This window comes from Eulemur rufifrons, chromosome 16, assembly GCF_041146395.1.
Source record: "Eulemur rufifrons isolate Redbay chromosome 16, OSU_ERuf_1, whole genome shotgun sequence".
NCBI classification, from domain to species: Eukaryota; Metazoa; Chordata; class Mammalia; order Primates; family Lemuridae; genus Eulemur; species Eulemur rufifrons.
In genome coordinates this window covers 55,619,233-55,639,122 of record NC_090998.1, presented here as the reverse complement: position 1 = coordinate 55,639,122, position 19,890 = coordinate 55,619,233, and the positions used below count along the sequence as shown (strand labels likewise).

General features: G+C 34.7%; 1 protein-coding gene across 8 annotated transcripts in view; it reads right to left on the bottom strand.

The window, feature by feature from the left end:
* The window catches only part of TBC1D15 (TBC1 domain family member 15), a 61,764-nt gene that overhangs the window by 28,684 nt on the left and 13,190 nt on the right, over window positions 1-19,890 (bottom strand). For 6 of the 8 annotated variants that reach the window (XM_069491292.1, XM_069491293.1, XM_069491295.1 and 3 more), the window contains exons 2-5: window positions 19,104-19,202; window positions 18,263-18,337; window positions 11,735-11,873; window positions 6,539-6,749 (exon numbers count right to left, since the gene is read on the bottom strand). In XM_069491292.1, the coding sequence (XP_069347393.1) occupies window positions 6,539-6,749; window positions 11,735-11,873; window positions 18,263-18,337; window positions 19,104-19,202 (524 nt within the window). The remainder of the gene's footprint in view (window positions 1-6,538; window positions 6,750-11,734; window positions 11,874-18,262; window positions 18,338-19,103; window positions 19,203-19,890) is intronic. The other 2 variants (XM_069491297.1, XM_069491299.1) reach the window with 2 other exon arrangements.

The window sequence follows — 19,890 nt, the reverse complement described above, 5'->3', positions numbered from 1 at the left end:
CATGCTAACCATAATTACAAAAACACACATCTGAACATATTTAACAAGATTATGAGGTACATGTCAGATAATAGTGTATTTTTAGTTCTTGCTTATTAAGCTCTGGAACCAAGTCTGTCTCCACATTTCTTAATAACTACAGAATAAATAAAATGTTTTCTATATAGACATCTAATTTCAAATAATCAGATGTATTATCCAGTCTTTTTCTATTCAGTAAGTTTTATGATTTAGGAAGTCAGTTGTAATAAATCTACAACTTTTCTATGTTTAAAATAAAAATCAAATGTGTTATTTTGCTGCTATATACCTCTAGTTTATTATAATGTTTGAGATAAGATCTTTAATAACAGTTATCTCTTCTCAATTCTAACAAAACAGGATACAACAGTAACACTAGAGGGGATATGAAATCCGAAACAGATCTCATTCTGACACAGTCAGAAACAGCACTCGATCTACGATGACAATAGTAGCTAATAAGCCCCTTGGCTTTTTAAAAGGAGCTGAGGTTGAGTCATTTGATGAAGGAAAAATATGTTTTAAAACATTCACTTTTCATTAAACACATTTTTCTGAACATTTTGAGGGGTCATATTTAATATGAAGACCTACAGATTCTCTCACAAGATATTTTTGAAATGATAGGTCAACTTTTAAATGTAGAATAAGAAAAGTAGCTAATACAGGAATAAATTTTTTTTCCTAGCACAGTGCTACTGGCACTGTGACTATTAGTTTGTTTCTAATAATAAATTAAGTCAAATTATTTCTTTAAAATCCAAATAAAAATGATGACGGATGTCAAAATACTGCCTGTTCATGTAGAAGGGGAGTCAATATGCAATCTTTAGTTATCTGGGCTCAGATAATTCTATGACTTCATATCTAAAACAGTGGCCATTAAACAGGAGCTGGAAAGAAGAAATGACTGCCTTACCAACGAGCAAGCACAAATACGTTTCTTAAAAGGAAATATTTCATTCTTTTAAACTAATACTCTCTGATGGGGCTGGGGAAGGTCTACTAAGAGAAGAATACGAAGAAATTTAGAACCTGACTGCCCCAAAGGAAATCAATAAAACATTAAAAAAAAAAAAAAAAAGGTACATCAGTCAAGGGACAAGTAGGCAATTGTTACGCAATTGCAGAATTCACTAAAAGGAAGACTGACATTCCAGAATATTATTACAATCTTTCCATCAGTCATGTTACCAAATTGATTTAATCTATAAATATGTATTCTGGGAAACTCATCTCTCATGCCAACGTTATTCAAAACTTTCAAACTCATTGCAACAGTAAGGTGAACTTTTAATGATGCTAACATCAGCCATTCTATTAGAACCTACTACACAGTTTAAAAACTGTGGTCTAATATCACAATTATAGAAGCATATCTCCTGAAAATTCTGAAGTCATTCCCAGGCTTTGGGGTGCACCTCTCCTAAAGACCTCCAGAATAAATTCAGAAATTATAAATTGAACAATGTTTGTGCACTGAGATGTAGCAATAACTATTTTATGTTGCTACTGAGAACGACCAATATGTAAAGTTAAAGAAGTAAATAAAATAGTATTGCAATGGATAATAATAAAAAATGTGAATAAAAAAGTAGGTTAATGTTTACAATATCAAAATTTTACATCTAAACCTTAATCATTTAAATAGTTGGTGCTGTGCGATGATGTAACCAATCTGGCTTTTCAGGAGAATACTTTACTTCTTGGATAGCTATATATTAATGTAAAAATGGTCCAATATACAAAATAATTTAATGGAATCAACAGGCCTCATTCTAAGCCTAGCAACCAACTTCATTCAGAAAGGTAAGAAAAAGGTACTTGTAGCACATTCTTTCATCCAAATGAATATCATGTTTTAAATGACAAATGAAAGAACATTTACAAACATCAATGAATATGACGATTTGTTTTCCTGGTAGATAACAATACCCCCTGAGAACTACTAAGCCTCAAGTAAGTGGCCTATTGTGCACTTTTTAGATCTGGTTGGTGAGATTGAAAGATGTTACTATGCTTGACTGGTCTAGCCGAGCCTCTTCCTGGCTCTTGTACAACTACCCAATGCCTAGATCGCTGGCTATCTTTGCTCATTCATATAATAAGACCCTGCTCCTATAAGAGGAAGGTCTGCTCTTTAGGAAGGAAAACTTAATTTGTTACGGGACATATTAAAAACACAATACGGCAACAGATACAAGCCATGTTCTTCAATTTAGCTTAATCAAAATAAAACGATAGCAGGTCTAATTCTCCTGGTTTTGAACTCAGAAGAAGACATCTTTGACCACAGGCATATGACTCTGGAAACACCTTGCTTAGGATAACTGTCCCTCCAGGGACAGGAAATGAAACCCCCATAGTTGACACCTTCATAGAATTAAAAAATTGGGGATAATATTTGAAAACTTCCATTTCTTTGAACTTTAACTTAGAAATTTGGGAATTCCATTCACTTGGATCATAACAAACAAGAACAAGGGCCTTTAAAATTCTCCTTAAGAATTTGATAGTGGGAGATGACTTACACAAATTGGAAACTTTTTTTATACTAAAGTATCTTTATTCTACTACTTGGACTCATTATATAATCTATGGTGAGCTATACGGCGCAATTTAATTGGGCATAATTTGTGACAAATAAAAAATAGGGAGCACTTATTTTCAGCCTAGAGTAAAGGGGCCTTGCACATTCTTATGCATTTCAGACCATTCATGGGCCAAAAGCAAACTGCCCCCCACCCAGTGTCACAGGAGAATACACAAAGAAGAAGTGACTGATACTAGGGGAGTAGCTCTTGAAGTAGTCACTTCAGAAGAACTGCCACACCCTGGTTGACCATAAACTTAGGGACTAAGCTCAATGAGAAGAGAACAAAGCGTAGGAAGGTCAGTCTCCTCTGCTAGCTTTTTAGATCATTAAAGATTGCAATTAATCATTTACATTCACATCTAGTCCAACTTTACCCTTCCCTTAGTTGATTTCATTCTCTCCCAGAATTTCAATTACCACTGCACATGAAAAACTTTCAGATTATCCTTTTATATGCTCCTATAGTGCCATATGTCTTACTCAGAGCACATACTACAGTGAAATTTTATATTTATTTAATTGATGCTTGTCTCTCCCACAAATACTACAAAAGCTCATGAAGGCAGGTGCCATGTTTTATGATTGCTGCATCTTTCCAGCATCTAGCACTGCTGCATCTAAGACATAGTAGGCCTTCAAAAAAAAGAAAAAATTTTTTTTGAATGAAAAAAAAAAATGGAGGGAGGAACATCATTCCCAGGGGTTCATGTTTCCAAATGGAAATAAGCACTTCTCCTAAAGAACTCTTCTTCCCACTGGCGTATGTGCTGAGACAGGGAGAGAGTAAAGTGCATGTCTGGCATAACTCCTTCTAGGCTCTCTCTTTCTCTTGGATCTGCTTGCCAATAGGGAAAGCACTTTCATTCTGCTCTCATTCACATCCTATGTGGCCTGCTCACACTAGAGAGGCTTGTGGTTATCCAGCACCAACAATAACTGGGTGAGTTTAAAACAAATTTGGGATAAATTATTATGATGTCGCATGTCTAAGCCTCACTAATGATGGTATTTTTATTACCATCTCTGATTCTTATGCTTATTTCTCATTTGTTTATAAATTCAGAAAAGGAAACAAGGTTGTACTTACTCCCTCATGAAAACACCAGGAACACACATTCAAGGTACACATACCCCTCTAGCTGCTTAACATCCAGGATAGAAAACTCTATCTCCTGAGCTAAAACCTGTCTCCTAATTTCAGTTTGGAGTCATATAAAACACAACCCACAACTTATTTTTCACAATAACTTTTTCAAAGTTATTTGTCAAATTGATAATTATCATGCCATTTATTCATTCAACTAGTATTTACTGTGCATCTCTTAAGTACCAGGCACTGTGGCTAGGAACTAGGAAGAAAATGGAGCAAGATATCTGTCCTTACAAAGTTTACATTCTAGAGTAAAACACAAAAGATGTACACAGACAAAATTATTTTATGCTAAGTGCCATGAAGGAAGCAAACAAGGCAATGAGATAGGGAGAAGGAATGGAGGTAGGAACCTAGATGGAAGAGGGGTCATCCTGGAAAGCTTCTCTTAGGAAATGACATTAAACTGAGACCTCAGGGATCAGAAAAGGAGGAGAATAACCCAGGCAAAAGAAACAGTATGAGTAAAGGACCTTAAGACAAGAAAGAGCTTGCGGGGTTTTAGGAACTGAAAGAAAATCATGTGACTAGAATCCAAAAGAGAATAGCATGAGATGAGGTTTAAGAGATAAACAGCTAAAACAGGGCAGGACCTTGTTGACCAGAGTAAGAAGTGTGGGTTTTATTTAATGCTGCACTGAAATGCCTACTCTTTAAGGTAAACTCCCATATCCTTCAAATATTTTTCATAAGACCATTTTGATCCCTATCTTACATTGGTTATCTCTTCAACACAGTATAGTTAGTCCAGCACATTTAAAATGCAGTGTTTAAAATCTAAGCCCACCTCTTCAAAGTATGATCTTATCAGTAAAGAGGGGCTACCACCACCCACATCCTAGATACTAGCCTTTAATCAACAAACTCTCAGATCAAATGAGTTCTTCTGGGAGTTACTGATACTGAGCTTATACTAGGGTGCTAAAACCCTTAGTAGTCTTTAATGCCTACTACTAGAAAGCCATAACTTTCTGTTCTAATCATGACACTGCCTCTCCTGGAATCTACTTAACCCTCTCAGTGGTAGCCTATTCATGGGTTCTCACTTCAAGATCCAAGATCCACACACCACCAACCGGGTCTGACTTTCTTGCACTTACTGGTACTGAACAGCATGTGTAATGCCAGCCAGAAGTGATCAGCACAGTAAGGGAGGACCTCATGCCAGAAAATACATAGTCAAAATCTTTCAATTTGTGGATCACTCCTAGCCTTATACAACCTAAACTTAGGCGAGATGTTAAATTCGCCTATAAAGTGAGGACACCATTAATGAAGTTAACAATCATCCCTGCAGTTACCCTAAGCCAAAAACCTCAACTTCTCCCTTCTCACCTCCACATAACCAATCACAAAATCTAATCCTAAGTACTTTTCCAATACTTCTAATCTTTCCTGTCACTCTCCTCGTTCAGGCCACCTTAATCTTATCTGGATGACTGGAACAACCTGATAACAGGACTTATAAGATCCTTTATGCTCTGGCCTTTATTCAGCTCTTTGGTCTCATCTTTAACTTTAGTACCCTCCCCTCCCGATAATATGCAGACCCACAATACTGAACTACTTTGTCCTGTGATTACATTATGTTTGTGCTCATCCTTCCATCTAAATATCTTCCCTCCCTTTCAAGCTAATGTTCACTCATTTTTCAGGTCTCAACTTAGATACTACTTTTTCCAGAAAGTCTTCCTTCAATCCCCCAGTCTGAATTAGGTACTCCTCCTCCCTTCCTGGGAGCTCCCAAAGCACTTTGTACTTCTTCCACCTTCTTTCTTTCTTTTTTTTTTTTTTTTGAGACAGAGTCGCTCACTCTGTTCCCGGGCTAGAGTGCCACAGCGTCAGCCTCGCTCACAGCAACCTCAAACTCCTGGGCTCAAGCAATCCTTCTGCCTCAGCCTCCCGAGTAGCTTGGATTACAGGCATGCGCCTATGCCTGGCTAATTTTTTCTATATATATATTTTTAGTTGTTCAGCTAATTTCTTTCTATTTTTAGTAGAGACGGGGTCTCACTCTTGCCCAGGCTCGTCTTGAACTTCTAAGCGCAAACAATCCACCTGCCTCGGCCTCCCAGAGTGCTAAGATTACATGCATGAGCCACCGCGCCCCGGCCCTTCCATCTTATTTCTTAAATTTTAATTGCTATTCACCTGTCAACATCCTTCACAAGATCATAAGTTCTCAGAGATCTGGGAACACGCCTGTTTTGTTCACTGCTGAATATCAAGTAATTAGTACAGTGCTTGAGATGTAACAGATACTCAAAAAATATTTGCTAAGACTAAGAATGAATATGTACAGATGTGCATAGGTAAATAAATTTACAACAAGATTTTTGGAAAGTGAGAAGGCGCTGTCTTCTAACTCAGAAATAATTTTATAAACAACTTAGACTTGCCTGACTTAAAGTTGCAACATTACAAATAAAACTGTACTTTTAACAGAAAATACATAATAAAGGGTAAATTAGGTAAATATATAATCCATAAATTAATATTAATGCATCATTCATTTAAATGTATAAAAAATACTGGACTACTCTTTTATTTATAACAGTTATAAGATGTTAAGTCTCAGATTCAAATTACTAAAATGGCAAAATTTTATTCAGTCACTGATCCAAAGTAGTCAATATCCCAGAAAAAACAAAGCTGCTCATGCCCTCATATGCACATGGGTCACTGATGCCCAATGACAAGTAAAAATAGTTTGTCTTGGGATTAATACAACAATCCAATTTCAATTAAGTAGAAAATAATTTGATACTTACTCACACAATACCACATATTTTTCAAGAGAGTCAATCAGTAGTTTGCTATCTCCTTGGTGAAAGTGCAGAGCAGGGAGAACGACGTCATCCTTTAGACAGAATACCAAATACGACCAGCCCATACCCTCTTTATTTTGCTTGATTGATTTCAGGTCTGTCAAACTGAACAGGAATGACCATTTGCTTTTCCCATTTCTATGACTTGGAGCATCTTAAAAACAAGAAAGTGGGGCAAAATATTTTTGTTCACCTTTTTAAAAGGTACTGACTCTTCATGACTGCCTAACAGAAATTTGTTGAACCCAGGGAATCATTACAGCACTCATATTACTAGGGCTTCCACCTATATTAGAAATGGTAACATCCATTTTCTTAAAAAGAATGATTTTTAAAATAATTATCCTATTGCATATAAATTTTAAAAATGTTATCCCTATGTGTAAAATATATGCTTTGCCCAAAAAGTGACCATGGCTTTGGAAGAAGCAGGCAGGGTAGGTTCACATTGTAGCACTACCATCTTGTCAAATGAATGATCTGGGACAAATAATTGACTCTCTGAGCTTCATTTACTTCATCTGTAAAATGGAGATAATTATACTTACCTCCCAACGTTATTCTAAGAATTAAGAGAAAATACTTGCCAAGTAACTAGCATAAGCCAAGTATATAGCAAATGCTTCATAAATGTTAATCTTTGATACTCCTTTCAAGTAAGAATAGCATAATTCTCTTGGAGAGTCATTTTTTAAAAAACTACTTCTTCACTTTTGTAATTGTTTTTAGGCGATTACATTGATAATGAAGGTAAACATACTAACATAAAAAATAACACCACGTGAATATGCAGACATTTTATTTGCAAAAGACCAAAGAACAGTGGGGAATTGAGGACGAAAAGATAACTAAGTTGCGAATATTTCAAAGACAACGTATACATTCAATCTTCTTGCTAAATTAACATTCCATTAAATTAGGACCTCAATTCAAAACATAATTATATAAAATACAGCATTTTCTAAGTTTGTGGCCTGTTTATAGAAGCTAAAATCCTAGGTTTGTCAACATTATCATAATTGCTATCAAAAAACTTAAAGATTAACTATTTTTTAAAAATTAAAAGAAAAATGTTATCTTTCTTCTCACTAATGACACTAATACTTATAATTCGCTGCTAATCTAAAATGCCACTTTAACAATTTAACTCAGATATAAGCACTTCATGTCTCTGAATTTTTTAAAAAAAAAACCTTTTTCTCTAATGATATTTCTTTTTTTTTTTTGAGACAGAGTCTTGCTTTGTTGCCCGGGCTAGAGTGAGTGCCGTGGCGTCAGCCTAGCTCACAGCAACCTCAAACTCCTGGGCTTAAGCGATCCTACTGCCTCAGCCTCCCGAGTAGCTGGGACTACAGGCATGCGCCACCATGCCCGGCTAATTTTTTTTTCTATATATATTTTAGTTGTCCATATAATTTCTTTCTATTTTTAGTAGAGACGGGGTCTCGCTCTTGCTCAAGCTGGTCTCGAACTCCTGACCTCAAGTGATCTACCCGCCTCGGCCTCCTAGAGTGCTAGGATTACAGGCGTGAGCCACCGCACCCGGCCTCTAATGACATTTCTTAAGAAGTGTTATACTATCCTGTTACTCAAGCCCTTTATTAATTCCATCCCATACTATCAATTCCACAAAGATAAACTACATAGAAGAGAGTTGCTTACAAGACTTAATCAAATGATAGATTTATCAGTGTTGAACTACATGTATATCACCTTTCTACATAGTTAGGAACATACAGCTCCATAATCTCCAACAAGATTTCCTAAACTGCAACACAGAAATCTATAGCTTAGAGAAACCTCTCTCTGCAAGGAATGCAGGCACCATCAATGTTTCATGGACACTTTAACAAGTATCATCTGAAGAAGTCCAGAAAAGCTAAAGTAACTTATCTATATACAATGACCTGCCTAACTTCCACACCAGTTTAGATGGTGAATTCATATGTAAGGCAGGTACTAAATTAAGTACCGTGTATACTTGACTACTCTGCATAATGTTTCACCGGTATTTATATTATAGAGCTTATAACACCACTATAAATTGATATCAAAGTGAGAACAAGTCTAGAATTCCAAGTCATCCATGAATCATTTAAATGTCAATGTACTTGGACTACACAGAAAGGATATATACTATTAGCTTATCTGCAAAGATCAAATATATTTTCAAAGAAAAACAGCAATGAAAAACTAGATATAGACAATTTTTAAAATTAAATTTTTCAAATGCACAGAGTTCCTAATCTAAATTAATGCATGAAAATAATGGAGAATAGAGAATATTAAATACTACATGTAGGCTATTATGGGTTAGGAATTTGTGTACATTCAAGAATAAAGATTTTACATTGTTTTTCCCTTATTAATGGAAGAGAAATATTAACATGCAAAAGAAAATGCTTCATATTTCCTCACTTAAAGCCTCTGACAAAGATGAGAAAAATATTACAAGTCAATTCTGCAAGTCCCTCCACTAGACTATATGCTTAATTAGAACAGGCAATTTATTTTGTTCACAGCTATATCTCTTCAGTGCTAGAAAAGTAGTTAGCATATAGTAGTAGGTATTCAAATATGTGAATAAATGAATTAACCTAGCACTAAGTCAACATAAAAATAATCTGCAAATTGTTTTGTTGCCAACTACTAGCCAGAAAGAATTAGTTACAAAGGAAAATTAACAGAAGTCAGTCAAGAGTTAATTCAAATTTTTCTTCTTTCTACTTAAGGGTAAAGAAAATTAATTAGTTCTAATGAACTTATAACTACATCACCAAAAAGATGTAAAAAGTATCTCCAACACACTGACATGAGAACATTGAATATAATAAGTATAATTAGTAAGTCTCCATACGTCTTGAATAGAATTAACATCAAGGACATCATATTCTATTTGGATAGGTTTCCAGAATATGATGGCAGTCTGTTGTTTTTGGAAGAAATATTTCTAAAACATTGAAACTGGTATATAAAAATAAAGGATTCAGCAACAGAAGGTCTTAATGAAATATAAAGTTAAATGCTTTAAAGAAATATAAAGTTAAGTAAGTCTTTGATAGTCAATTTTTTAAAGGTTTGTCCCAAGCTTCCTTTGTGCCTCACAAAAAAGAAAAAAGGACAAAGTAAAAAATGTGAAGGCTAAAAGAAGAGAAAAATAAATGACAGTTTTTCTTTGAAAAAAAATTTTAAAATATGAAAGAATGTTTCATAATGGCATAAATTTGAAGCCTTTGAATTTCTAAGCTTGAGAGTTCAAGTTTTCTACTATGACCATACATTCAAATCACCTGAAGACCTTCTGGAAAACATAAATGCCTGGGCTCCATCTCCAAAGTGTGATTTTTGGTATTTTGTTTAAAAACCTAACCTACCCAGTGGGCAGCCAAGGCTTAGAACCACTCATCTAAAGAGATCTTTATTGTCAGATTATGCTTTTCTCATCCATGTAATGCTTCATCTTTTATGAAATTCTGAAAACTCATTCCTTTGCTCATTCCTGTAGCCTGTCATCTTTAAGAATTTAACATTAAGCAACAAACAACAAAAAATATCAATTCACATAAACCAGTCCTGAAGATCTTGTCTGGAGAAGTCAAATCACCTCACATACCACATATACTAAAATCCTGTGGTTTCATCTTTCCTTGATATTTTGCATTCTGGTTCTGGTAAGAACCTTCCCTTTCAGTAGAAAGGGAATGCCTTAAAAAAAAAAAAAAATACAAAAAATACAAAGACACCGATTCGTGAGCTGATTGTTTCCAAAAGCTTGTGAATTATTATTTACTTCTCAATTGTCACTCTTTCCAAAAAATGATAAAATACGAAGTATAACTATTATATATGGGAATGATTCCCCAGGCCACACATGAAAATTAATTTTACTTATTAACAATGCTATACATAAATGTAGCAATACATGCTCCTGTAAGTTTTGCCTTTTTGTACACGGGTAATTCCTAAATTCAGGGCAAAATCATTGAGAGAGAAAATATCCTTTCATTATAGGACAAAGGAATCAAAGAAAAAAAAGACATTTTATCTCTATACAAGTATTCAATAATTTAAAAATAGATTACAAATAGGCTAGCCACATCATAGATGGGATAGCTAGATCATATACAGGGTAGTATATGTGTTCTATGGGATATGAGCTATAACTCTTACATGAACTAGCATATACAATAATGTCAGGTTGTTATCTTGGCTTAAGGGATACATTCTGGTAAATGCGTTGCTATGAGAAAATAACAGTGTACTTAGACAAACCTAGATGGTATAGCCTACTACACACCTAGGCTATAGGGTATAGTCTATTGCTTGTTGGCTACAAATTCGTATAGCGCTTTACTGTGCTGAGTATCTCAGGCAACTGTAACACAATGCTAAATATTTGTGTATCCAAACATAGAAATGGTAACTGCACTATACTATGATGCTACAACAACTACAAAGTCACGAGGCGATAGGAATTTTTCAGCTCCATTACGATCTTATAGGACCACTGTCGTATATGCAGTCCATCATTGACTGAAACGTCATTATGCAGTACATGACTGTATATACAGAAAGGGGAACAGTCACTGAACGTATATAAAGAGGAGACTGCAATGAGCCATGAAGATCCCAGTAAACACTGAAACTAGAGTGGCACAGTTTAGTAGTATACTCCATCTCCCCCAGTACTTTAGGATGAAATAATGTGATTTCTTAAATTCTACTAGATTAAGAAAAATGTGCATGAAAGACAGCCAAACAATTTTTTTAAGAGGTGGAGTCACTATGTTGTCCAGGCTGAACTCAAACTCCTGGACTCAAGGGATGCTCCAGCCTCAGCCTTCTGAGTAAACTGGAACTACAGATGACCAGCTTAAAACAATTTTTAAAGTATTTCTATTTTATGCCATTAATAAATACAATATAGGACAAGTATTTTTAAATGCTTTTTTGAAGCAACGACAAAAAGAGAGATGAAAAAGGAATATAACTAAAATATGAGAGTTACACGTATTAATCAATGTACCAAATATCCTTCTTCCAACTGTGGAGCATTAAAGAATTTTCTTTGCACTTTTGTTTATTAGTATATTATATCATAGCAAATCAATTTAAGATTTCAAAAGATTTAATTCATACCTCCACTGGTATGTGGTTTCTTTTTAAATGAAACTGTATTAACCATGTCCCACTCTGCTTCGTAACTGTTCAGATGTTCCGATCCTCGAAGAGCTCTTTCTTTTGGGGCCTGGGTCCATTCTACAACTGAACTGGAGTCCTAAAATAATTATAACATATGAAATATTTAAAGTCTAACACTAGAATTTAATTTCAATACATAACATCTTCTCAGCTTCTATTTAAATTAGGTATGTAGGTTGTGGAAGACATCACTGGTGGGAAAACCGAACACTATTTCCTATCCTTTTCTCCCTTGATCATTTTTACCAAGAAAAGCAAGAAAAGCTTGCCCAGATTCCCTTGCAGTTAGGGTTGCCAATGAAATATAAGAAGTCAACTCAGAGCTTCTGGAAATGCTTTTGCTTTCATGATAAAAGTCACATCTCTTTTCACCTTTTTTCCTGCTTTTAATGTAGCCATGATGCCTAAAAATATGGCAGCCATCTTATGATCACAGAGAAAAAGCAAGAGAACCATTGCCAAAAGCTTCCCAACCTTCAGACTTGTAGTTATTTGAGGAAAACAGCCAATGGTGGCTATTTACTTAAACCACTATTGGTTGAGTATTTTCTTACCGACTACCAAAATTAGCTAAAAGCCACTGGGCATGGTGGCTCACGCCTGTAATCCCAGTACTTTGGGAGGCTGAGGCAGGAAGATTGTTTGAGCCCAGGAGTTTGAGGCTGCAGTGAGCTATGATCATGCCACTGCACTCCAGCCTGGACAACAGAGTGAGACCCTGTCTCTATTTAAAAAAAAAAAAAAAAAAAAAACTTAGAAGCAATACATCTATTGTATAGTTTTACAAAACTTTCAATTTTAAAAGAGAATAAAGGCAAAAGCCTACAATACAGTATTAATAATTTTGCTAAATCAAGAAGTTTAATTTCTATACAATAAAGACACCATACGTAAGTTAAAGATAAGCAAGACTTGGAGAAAATGTTTCTAAAATACATAACAGACAAAAGAAAGACATCCAAACTACCAAACAACTCCTACCAATTTATTTAGAAATAGACAAACATAAAAACAGAAAAATACGCAAATGGTATGAGTAGGCAAGTCAAAGAAGAAATATAAAGTGAAAACCAGAAAGATGGCCAACTTCAGTAACGAAAAAAAGCAAGTTAAGATTTCTATTGTTTTTGCCCCATTCAATTAAACAAAGATAATACCAAATCTGGAAGACAGTATGAGGATATAAACTATCTCACAATGCTGATGACAGTGCTCATTACTACTGACTCCAGGAGGGCAATTTAGCCACATTTACTAAAATTCAAAATACACACGTGTTTACAGCAACTTTTGCTTTCATCATCTACCCTAGAGAAAAACTCACACATGTACACAAAAAGATACATATAAAAATTTTCATTGCAGCATTGTTTGTAAAATAGCTAAAAACTGGAAATATCCTAATATGTATCAATGGAAGAATAAGTAAATAAACTAATGGGTAGCTATGAAATACTAGGCAGTAATTTAAAGACTGATATATGTTAAAATTTTTATATAACAAATACAACAAAAAAGTTACAAAACAATATGTGCAGTACAACAATTAAAGGCATCATATGCAATCAGAAACACACAGAGGAAAACTAAGCCTTCCTGCACATATAAAACACACAGATAAAGGTCTGGAAAGATACATACTCTAAAACAAGGACAGGTGAAGGGAAAAGGTTCTGGTCAAGTAGGACTACAACTTCACATTATTTGAATTTTTGCAAAAGAATGTATTCATGTACTTCTACTGTAATGTTTTTTAAAAAGAAAGGAAAATTAGTAGGAACAGGAAGGTACTTAATATTTTAAAAGCACAGGAAAAATTAAGAAATAAGAAATGGAAACAGACTGAAAAATAAGGGTGAAAAGTGAAGGAATGAAATTATAAAGTGGAGTTTTTTTTCTTCCAGGTCCTTCCTTAAATGTCATTTCTCGGGGCAGCCCTCTTCATTTGCCCAATTTTTCAAAAAGCAACCCTCACCACCATCCCTACCATCAGCAGTAAGGAAAGCTAAAAAGCATCTACAGAACCACTCCACCTTCCCCACCTCCCTCCAACCTCCATCTTCCCTACTCTACCACACAAACAGGCCCAGAACTGGTAGGTCATGTCAGTTAAGTAGGGAAATTGTGATAAAGGTCAAGCTGAAAACAGGCCAACTAACAAAAGTCTAGAAGGCTGGAATTTTATTAATTAGAGAAGGTAAAACAAAATATCTTCTGAGCACACTGAGCAAAGGAATAATATATTGAAAACAGGAAAATTAAATGAAAGTCCATCTATATAATGAAGTTAACAAGATTCCAGCTCTTTTCCTTCACTCAGCTGCCAAGAACACTGGTATCCAAGCTTACCCTTTCCAGGATGGAATCTGCAAATTCTTCTCAAATCCGACTAGTCCCAAAACACTCGCATTTTGACATTAGGGATTCCCCAGGGAACAGCATAGCCACATACCCTAAGTAGAGTCTCATTATTTCTAGGCCTATTCATACCTATAGACAGTATAATCACTTTTGTGCAACTGCTGATAAATTTGTTAAATATAAGCACTACACTACAAAAATCACCAAACATCAAAGACAAGCATCTATACTAAAGACAGTGTCCAAATGAAACAAAAGAGGAAAAAGCAGGCCACTTAGAGCAAACAGACTACATAGAGAGATGAAAACATCTAAAAGGGTACCCTTAAACTCCTCAGACGTAAGAAAAGATATTACAACACAAAGAACAGAATGTTATCTCTTTTTAAAAGGGGAAGGGAGAACTCAGAATAAGAAAGATGTCTTAGAAATTTTAAACAGAGCAAAAATGAAAAAGGCAATAGAAGATTGGAAGAAAAAGTTGAAAAAATTTCCTAGAAATTAGTACCAAAAAAAACAAAACTAGAAAATAGGAAAGAAAAGAATAAAAAATTTCTAGAAATTCTAAAGAGTTCCAGAAAGAAAGAAAACAGAAAATGGAGAGGAAGAAATCATCATTAAAATAATTCAATAATATTTCCCAGAACTAAAAGACATTATTCAATATTAAAAAGAGCCCATCAAGTACCCAGCACAATGGATAAAAAAAAAAAAGACCACAAAGGCACATTACCAAAACATACAGAACACTAGAAACAAAGAGGCAGTCACAAAAGCTTCTAGAGAGGTAACAAACATAAAAAAGATTGGGAATTAGAACATATTAGACTTAACATCAATAAAGGAAACTAAACAAACCTAGGGCAAAACTTCAAAACAAAATCTCTGGGAAAATTTACTTTTAAACTATTATATAATTCTTTGCCAGTCAGGCTTAGGCCTACAAAACTAAAAGAAAAAGATTTTCTTGTTCTAGGAAGCAAAGGAATAAACCAAACCAGAGGTTGGCACAGTATATAGGAAACAGGGATTAAAATATGGGAAAGGGGGGAAAACCCCACCCAGGAGAATTGCTGCACAGCAAACCAAGAGAGCAATCATTCCAGAATAAGCTTGTGAGAAGGCTCTGGGAGAAATATTTCTAAGACAATGGAACACAAGATTATCTATTCGTTTAAATATTTTGAGAAGAAATATAGACAACAGAGTAAGAGTTTTAAGGTGATTTAAAGATAATAAAATAGAGCTAAATTCCCAACACCTTCCATGGTAAGAAGTCATTACAATACTTACTTTGGAAAAAAATAGTAGCATTAGAATAATGTTATTTAGACATAGACCTGTAACTAACAAAAGAAACAGCTACAAGGTTTTTTTGTTTGTTTTTGTTTTTTTTTTTTTTTTTTTTTTTGAGACAGGGTCTTGCTCTGTTGCCCAGACTAGAGTGCTATAGCATCAGCCTAGCTCACAGCAACCTCAAACTCCTGGGCTCAAGCAATCCTCCTGCCTCGGCCTCCTCAGTAGCTGGGACTACAGACACGTGCCACCACACCTAGCTAACTTGTTTTTTTACTATTTTTAGTTGCCTGGCTAATTTTTTTTATATTTTTAGTGGAGACGGGGTCTCATTCTTGCTCAGGCTGGTCTTGAACTCCTGGCCTTTTAATGAAAAATCTTTCATTAAAAACAAAGAGAAAATATTGAACAGAGACATATGAAAAGAACAAAAGCATAAAAAAATTGAAGTACAACCATTTAATAAAAATATGTTCCCATTATAAAATGGTATTCCCTATCTCACACCATATACAAAAATTAACTCAAAAATGGATCACAAATCTAAACATAAGCGCTAAAACTATAAAACCCTTAGAAGAAACAGCAGTAAATTTTCATAATCTTGGGTTAGGCAATGGTTTCCTAGAAATGACACCAAAAGCACAGGCACTGAAAGGTAAAAAACAAACTGGACTTCATCAAAATTAAAACCATTTGTGCTTCAAAAGACACCATTAAGAAAGTGAAAAGACAGCCCACAAAGTGGGAAAAAATGTTTGCAAATTACACATTTGATAAGAGACTTGTATCCAGAATAAAGAATTCTCACAACTCAACAATAAAAAGACAAATAACCAACAGACAAAGGATTTAGAACAGGCATTTCTCCAAAGATACAGTCAGCCCTCCGTATTTGTGGGTTCTGTATCCATGGGTTCAACCAACTGTGGATCTAAAATATTTAGAAGAAAAAAATTCCACAAAGTTCTAAAAAGCAAAAATTTGCCACACACCAGGTACTACACTGAATTGAAAGTGAAATGTAGGCACTGTGCTAGGTATTTAAGTACTCTAGAGATGATTCAAAGTATACAGGAGGATGTGCGTATCTTATATGCAGATACTACGCCATATTGGAAAGGGCCCTGAGCACCCACAAATTTTGGTATCCAAGGGGGGTCCTGGAACCAATCCCACACAGATACTGAGGGACAACTGTATACACATGAACAATAAGTTCATGAAAAGATGTTTAACATCATTAGTCATTAGGAAAATATTATTATAAATCAAAACCAAATGACATACTTCAGTTACGGATTGAATTGTGCTGTCCCCCCACCCCCAAAAAACATAAGTTAAAGTCCTAACCTGCAGTATCTCAGAATGTGACCTTACTTAGAAATAAGGTTTTAACAGAGGTAATCAAGTTAAAATGAGGTTATTACAATGGGCCCTACTTCAGTATGACTAGTGTCCTTATGAAAAGCGGAAATCAGCCAGGTGTAGTAGTTTACTCCCGTAATTCTAGCACTTTGGGAGGCTGAGACATGAGGATAGGTTGAGGCTAGGAATTTGAGATGAGCCTAAGCAACTAGCAAGACCACATCTCTACGAAAAAATTTAAAAAAACAATTAGCCAGGTGTGGTGGCATGCACCTGTAGTCCCAGTTACTTTGGAGGCTGAAGCAGGAGGATCACTTGAGCTCAGGAGTTTGAGGTCACAGTGAGCTATGATGATGCCACTGCTGGGCAACACAGCGAGATCCTGTCTCAAAAAATAAAAATTAAAAAAAATAAAAATGGGAAATCTTAACACAGAGACAGATATGCACAGAGGGAAGATGATGTGAAAACACTAAGAAGTTGCCATCTACAAACCAAGTAACACCTGAAGCTAGTAGAGAGGCAAGGAACAGATTCTCTCTCTCATTGCACTTAGAAGAAACCAATCCTGCTGACACCTATTTCTGACTTCTAGCCTCCAGAACAGTGAGACAATAAATTAGTATTGTAAGCCATCCAGTTCGTGCTGTTTTCTTACAGCAGCCCTCAGAAACTAATACAACTTCATATCCACTAGGGTTTACTATTAATAAAATTAAAAAGACAATAACAAATGCTGATGAAGATGTGGAGAAACTGGAATCCTCATATATTGCTGGTGGGGGTGTAAAATGGTGCAGCTGTTTTGGAAAAGTCTGGCAGCTCCCCAATTGTTAACCACAGAGTTAAAGGATCCAACATTTCCACTCCTAGGTATACATACTCAAAAGAAATAAAAACATGTCTGCACAAACACTTGCACATGAATGTTCACAGCAGCATTATATTAGACTCAGAGTAAAAACAACCGAAATGTCCATCAATTGATGACAAAATTGTGGTATATCCATAAATGCAATATTGTTCAGCAAAAAAAATAAAAATAAAAAATAAGTGCTATAACACAGATAAACTGGAAAACATTATGCAAAGCAAAAGAAGCCCGTCACAAAAGACCACATATTACATGATTCCCTTTACATGAAATGTCCAGAATAGGCAAATCCTTAGAGACAGAAAGTAGATTAGTGGCTTCCAGTGACTGGGAGTAGGTGGAAATGAGAGACCATCGTTAACAGGTAGAATTTATTTCTTTGGGGGAGTGATGAAAATCTTCTAAAATTAGATACCAGTGATGGTTTAACAACTCTGTAAATACACTAAAAACCACTGAATTATACACCTTAAGGGATGAACGTTATGGTATGTAAATATATTCCAATAAAATTGTTATTTTAAAAAATGGCACTCCCCTAGTCACACATTTTTTTTCTTAAATACCTTTCCAGCATAGAAAATACTAGAAGAATCCAGTGCATCATCCAATGGTCTCCAGTCCACAATTACTTCAGCATCCTAGAGAGAAAACATGAGCTATATTCAATATAGAGAAATATTTACTTTCTCTAACTACTTATTTTTATTCCAAGCCCAAAATAAAATTTTAGCCCCTTAAATACTAGCATTTTAAATATGCCAGTATCATACATAAACCACTATTTGACAACAAATGTATGGATTTTTAAATTCTGCCTAGTTTTCATTATGAAAAATTTTATTACTACAACTCTTACATAAGTTTAAAATATTCCATGTCACTTTACTGGTTTATCTAAAGGACAGATGATCCCCAATTCATAATGGTTCAACTTACAATTTTTTGTAATAGGACAGTGCGAAAGCAATATACATTCAGTAGAAACCATACTTTGAGAACCCACATAAACAAGTATTCAATGAAGTATTCAATGAATTACATGAAACAGTCAACATGTTATTATAAAACAGACTTCGTGTTAGATGATTTTACCCATCTATAGGCTAAGTGCTTTGAGTACGTTTAAGGTAGGCTAGGCTAAGCTATGTTATGAAGGTTAGATGTGTTAAATGCATTTTCGACTTTCGATATTTTCAATCTACAATAGTTTATCAGGATGCAATCCCATCATAAGTCGAGGAACACGTGTTTTATTTCTAACATCATTTCCATGTTAAATTTACAACCACTATTCAATTTACATAATTGTATCTTACATATGAAATTCAAACTTTCTGATAATTCCCCAAAGATGAATCACTACCATAAACTATGATTATAAAAAATCACTTACTAGAAACTTACCTTTTCTAAAACACGTAATATTCCTGAAATCAAGCCATCCTGGTCATTGGTCTTTCCACAAGATGAGTGAATATATACCCCTTCCTGTTCATATATAACCTGAAACAGCAAAAATAAAATTAGTCACACTATTTTTATTGAGTACTATTTCAAATTTGTAAAAAATATTAAGAAGTGCTTTCTTATAACGCCTGGCCAAATTTCTGATTATTTCATATATAAATGTGTTATTTTAAAAATACCAGACTCAGGAGCACTCAAACAAACATAAACCGGAAGAAAGTTATGCATGAATGCTTGTTTTTCAGGTTAGAGATAATCACAATTTTGATCTTCTCTATAAACAATAATGTCAGACTAATTACTAATTGCTATGTGTCTCAATATATAAATTCTACTTAAAATTTATATTTTTTGCTGGTGGCACACAGCTACTAGTCCCAGCTCTCAAGAGGATGGGCTTAAGCCCAAGAGTTCAAGGCTGTAGTGCACTATGATAGCACCTGTGAACAGCCACTGCACTCCAGCATGGACAACATTAACATTGTAAGACTCCATCTCAAAAAAAAAAAAAAAGACAGAAAAGAAAAAGAAAAAATTTAACTTTTAAAAATTTATATTTTTCATGAACATTAAGGAAAATATTAGGTTAAAACTGAAAATGAACCTGAAAACATCTAAGAATAAGAATACATGAAAGACAAGGAGGAATCAATGCTTTCTAACCATTCCCATCATAGTACATTTTAACTGTAAGATCATTTTCATGTATTTTTCTAACAGTTAT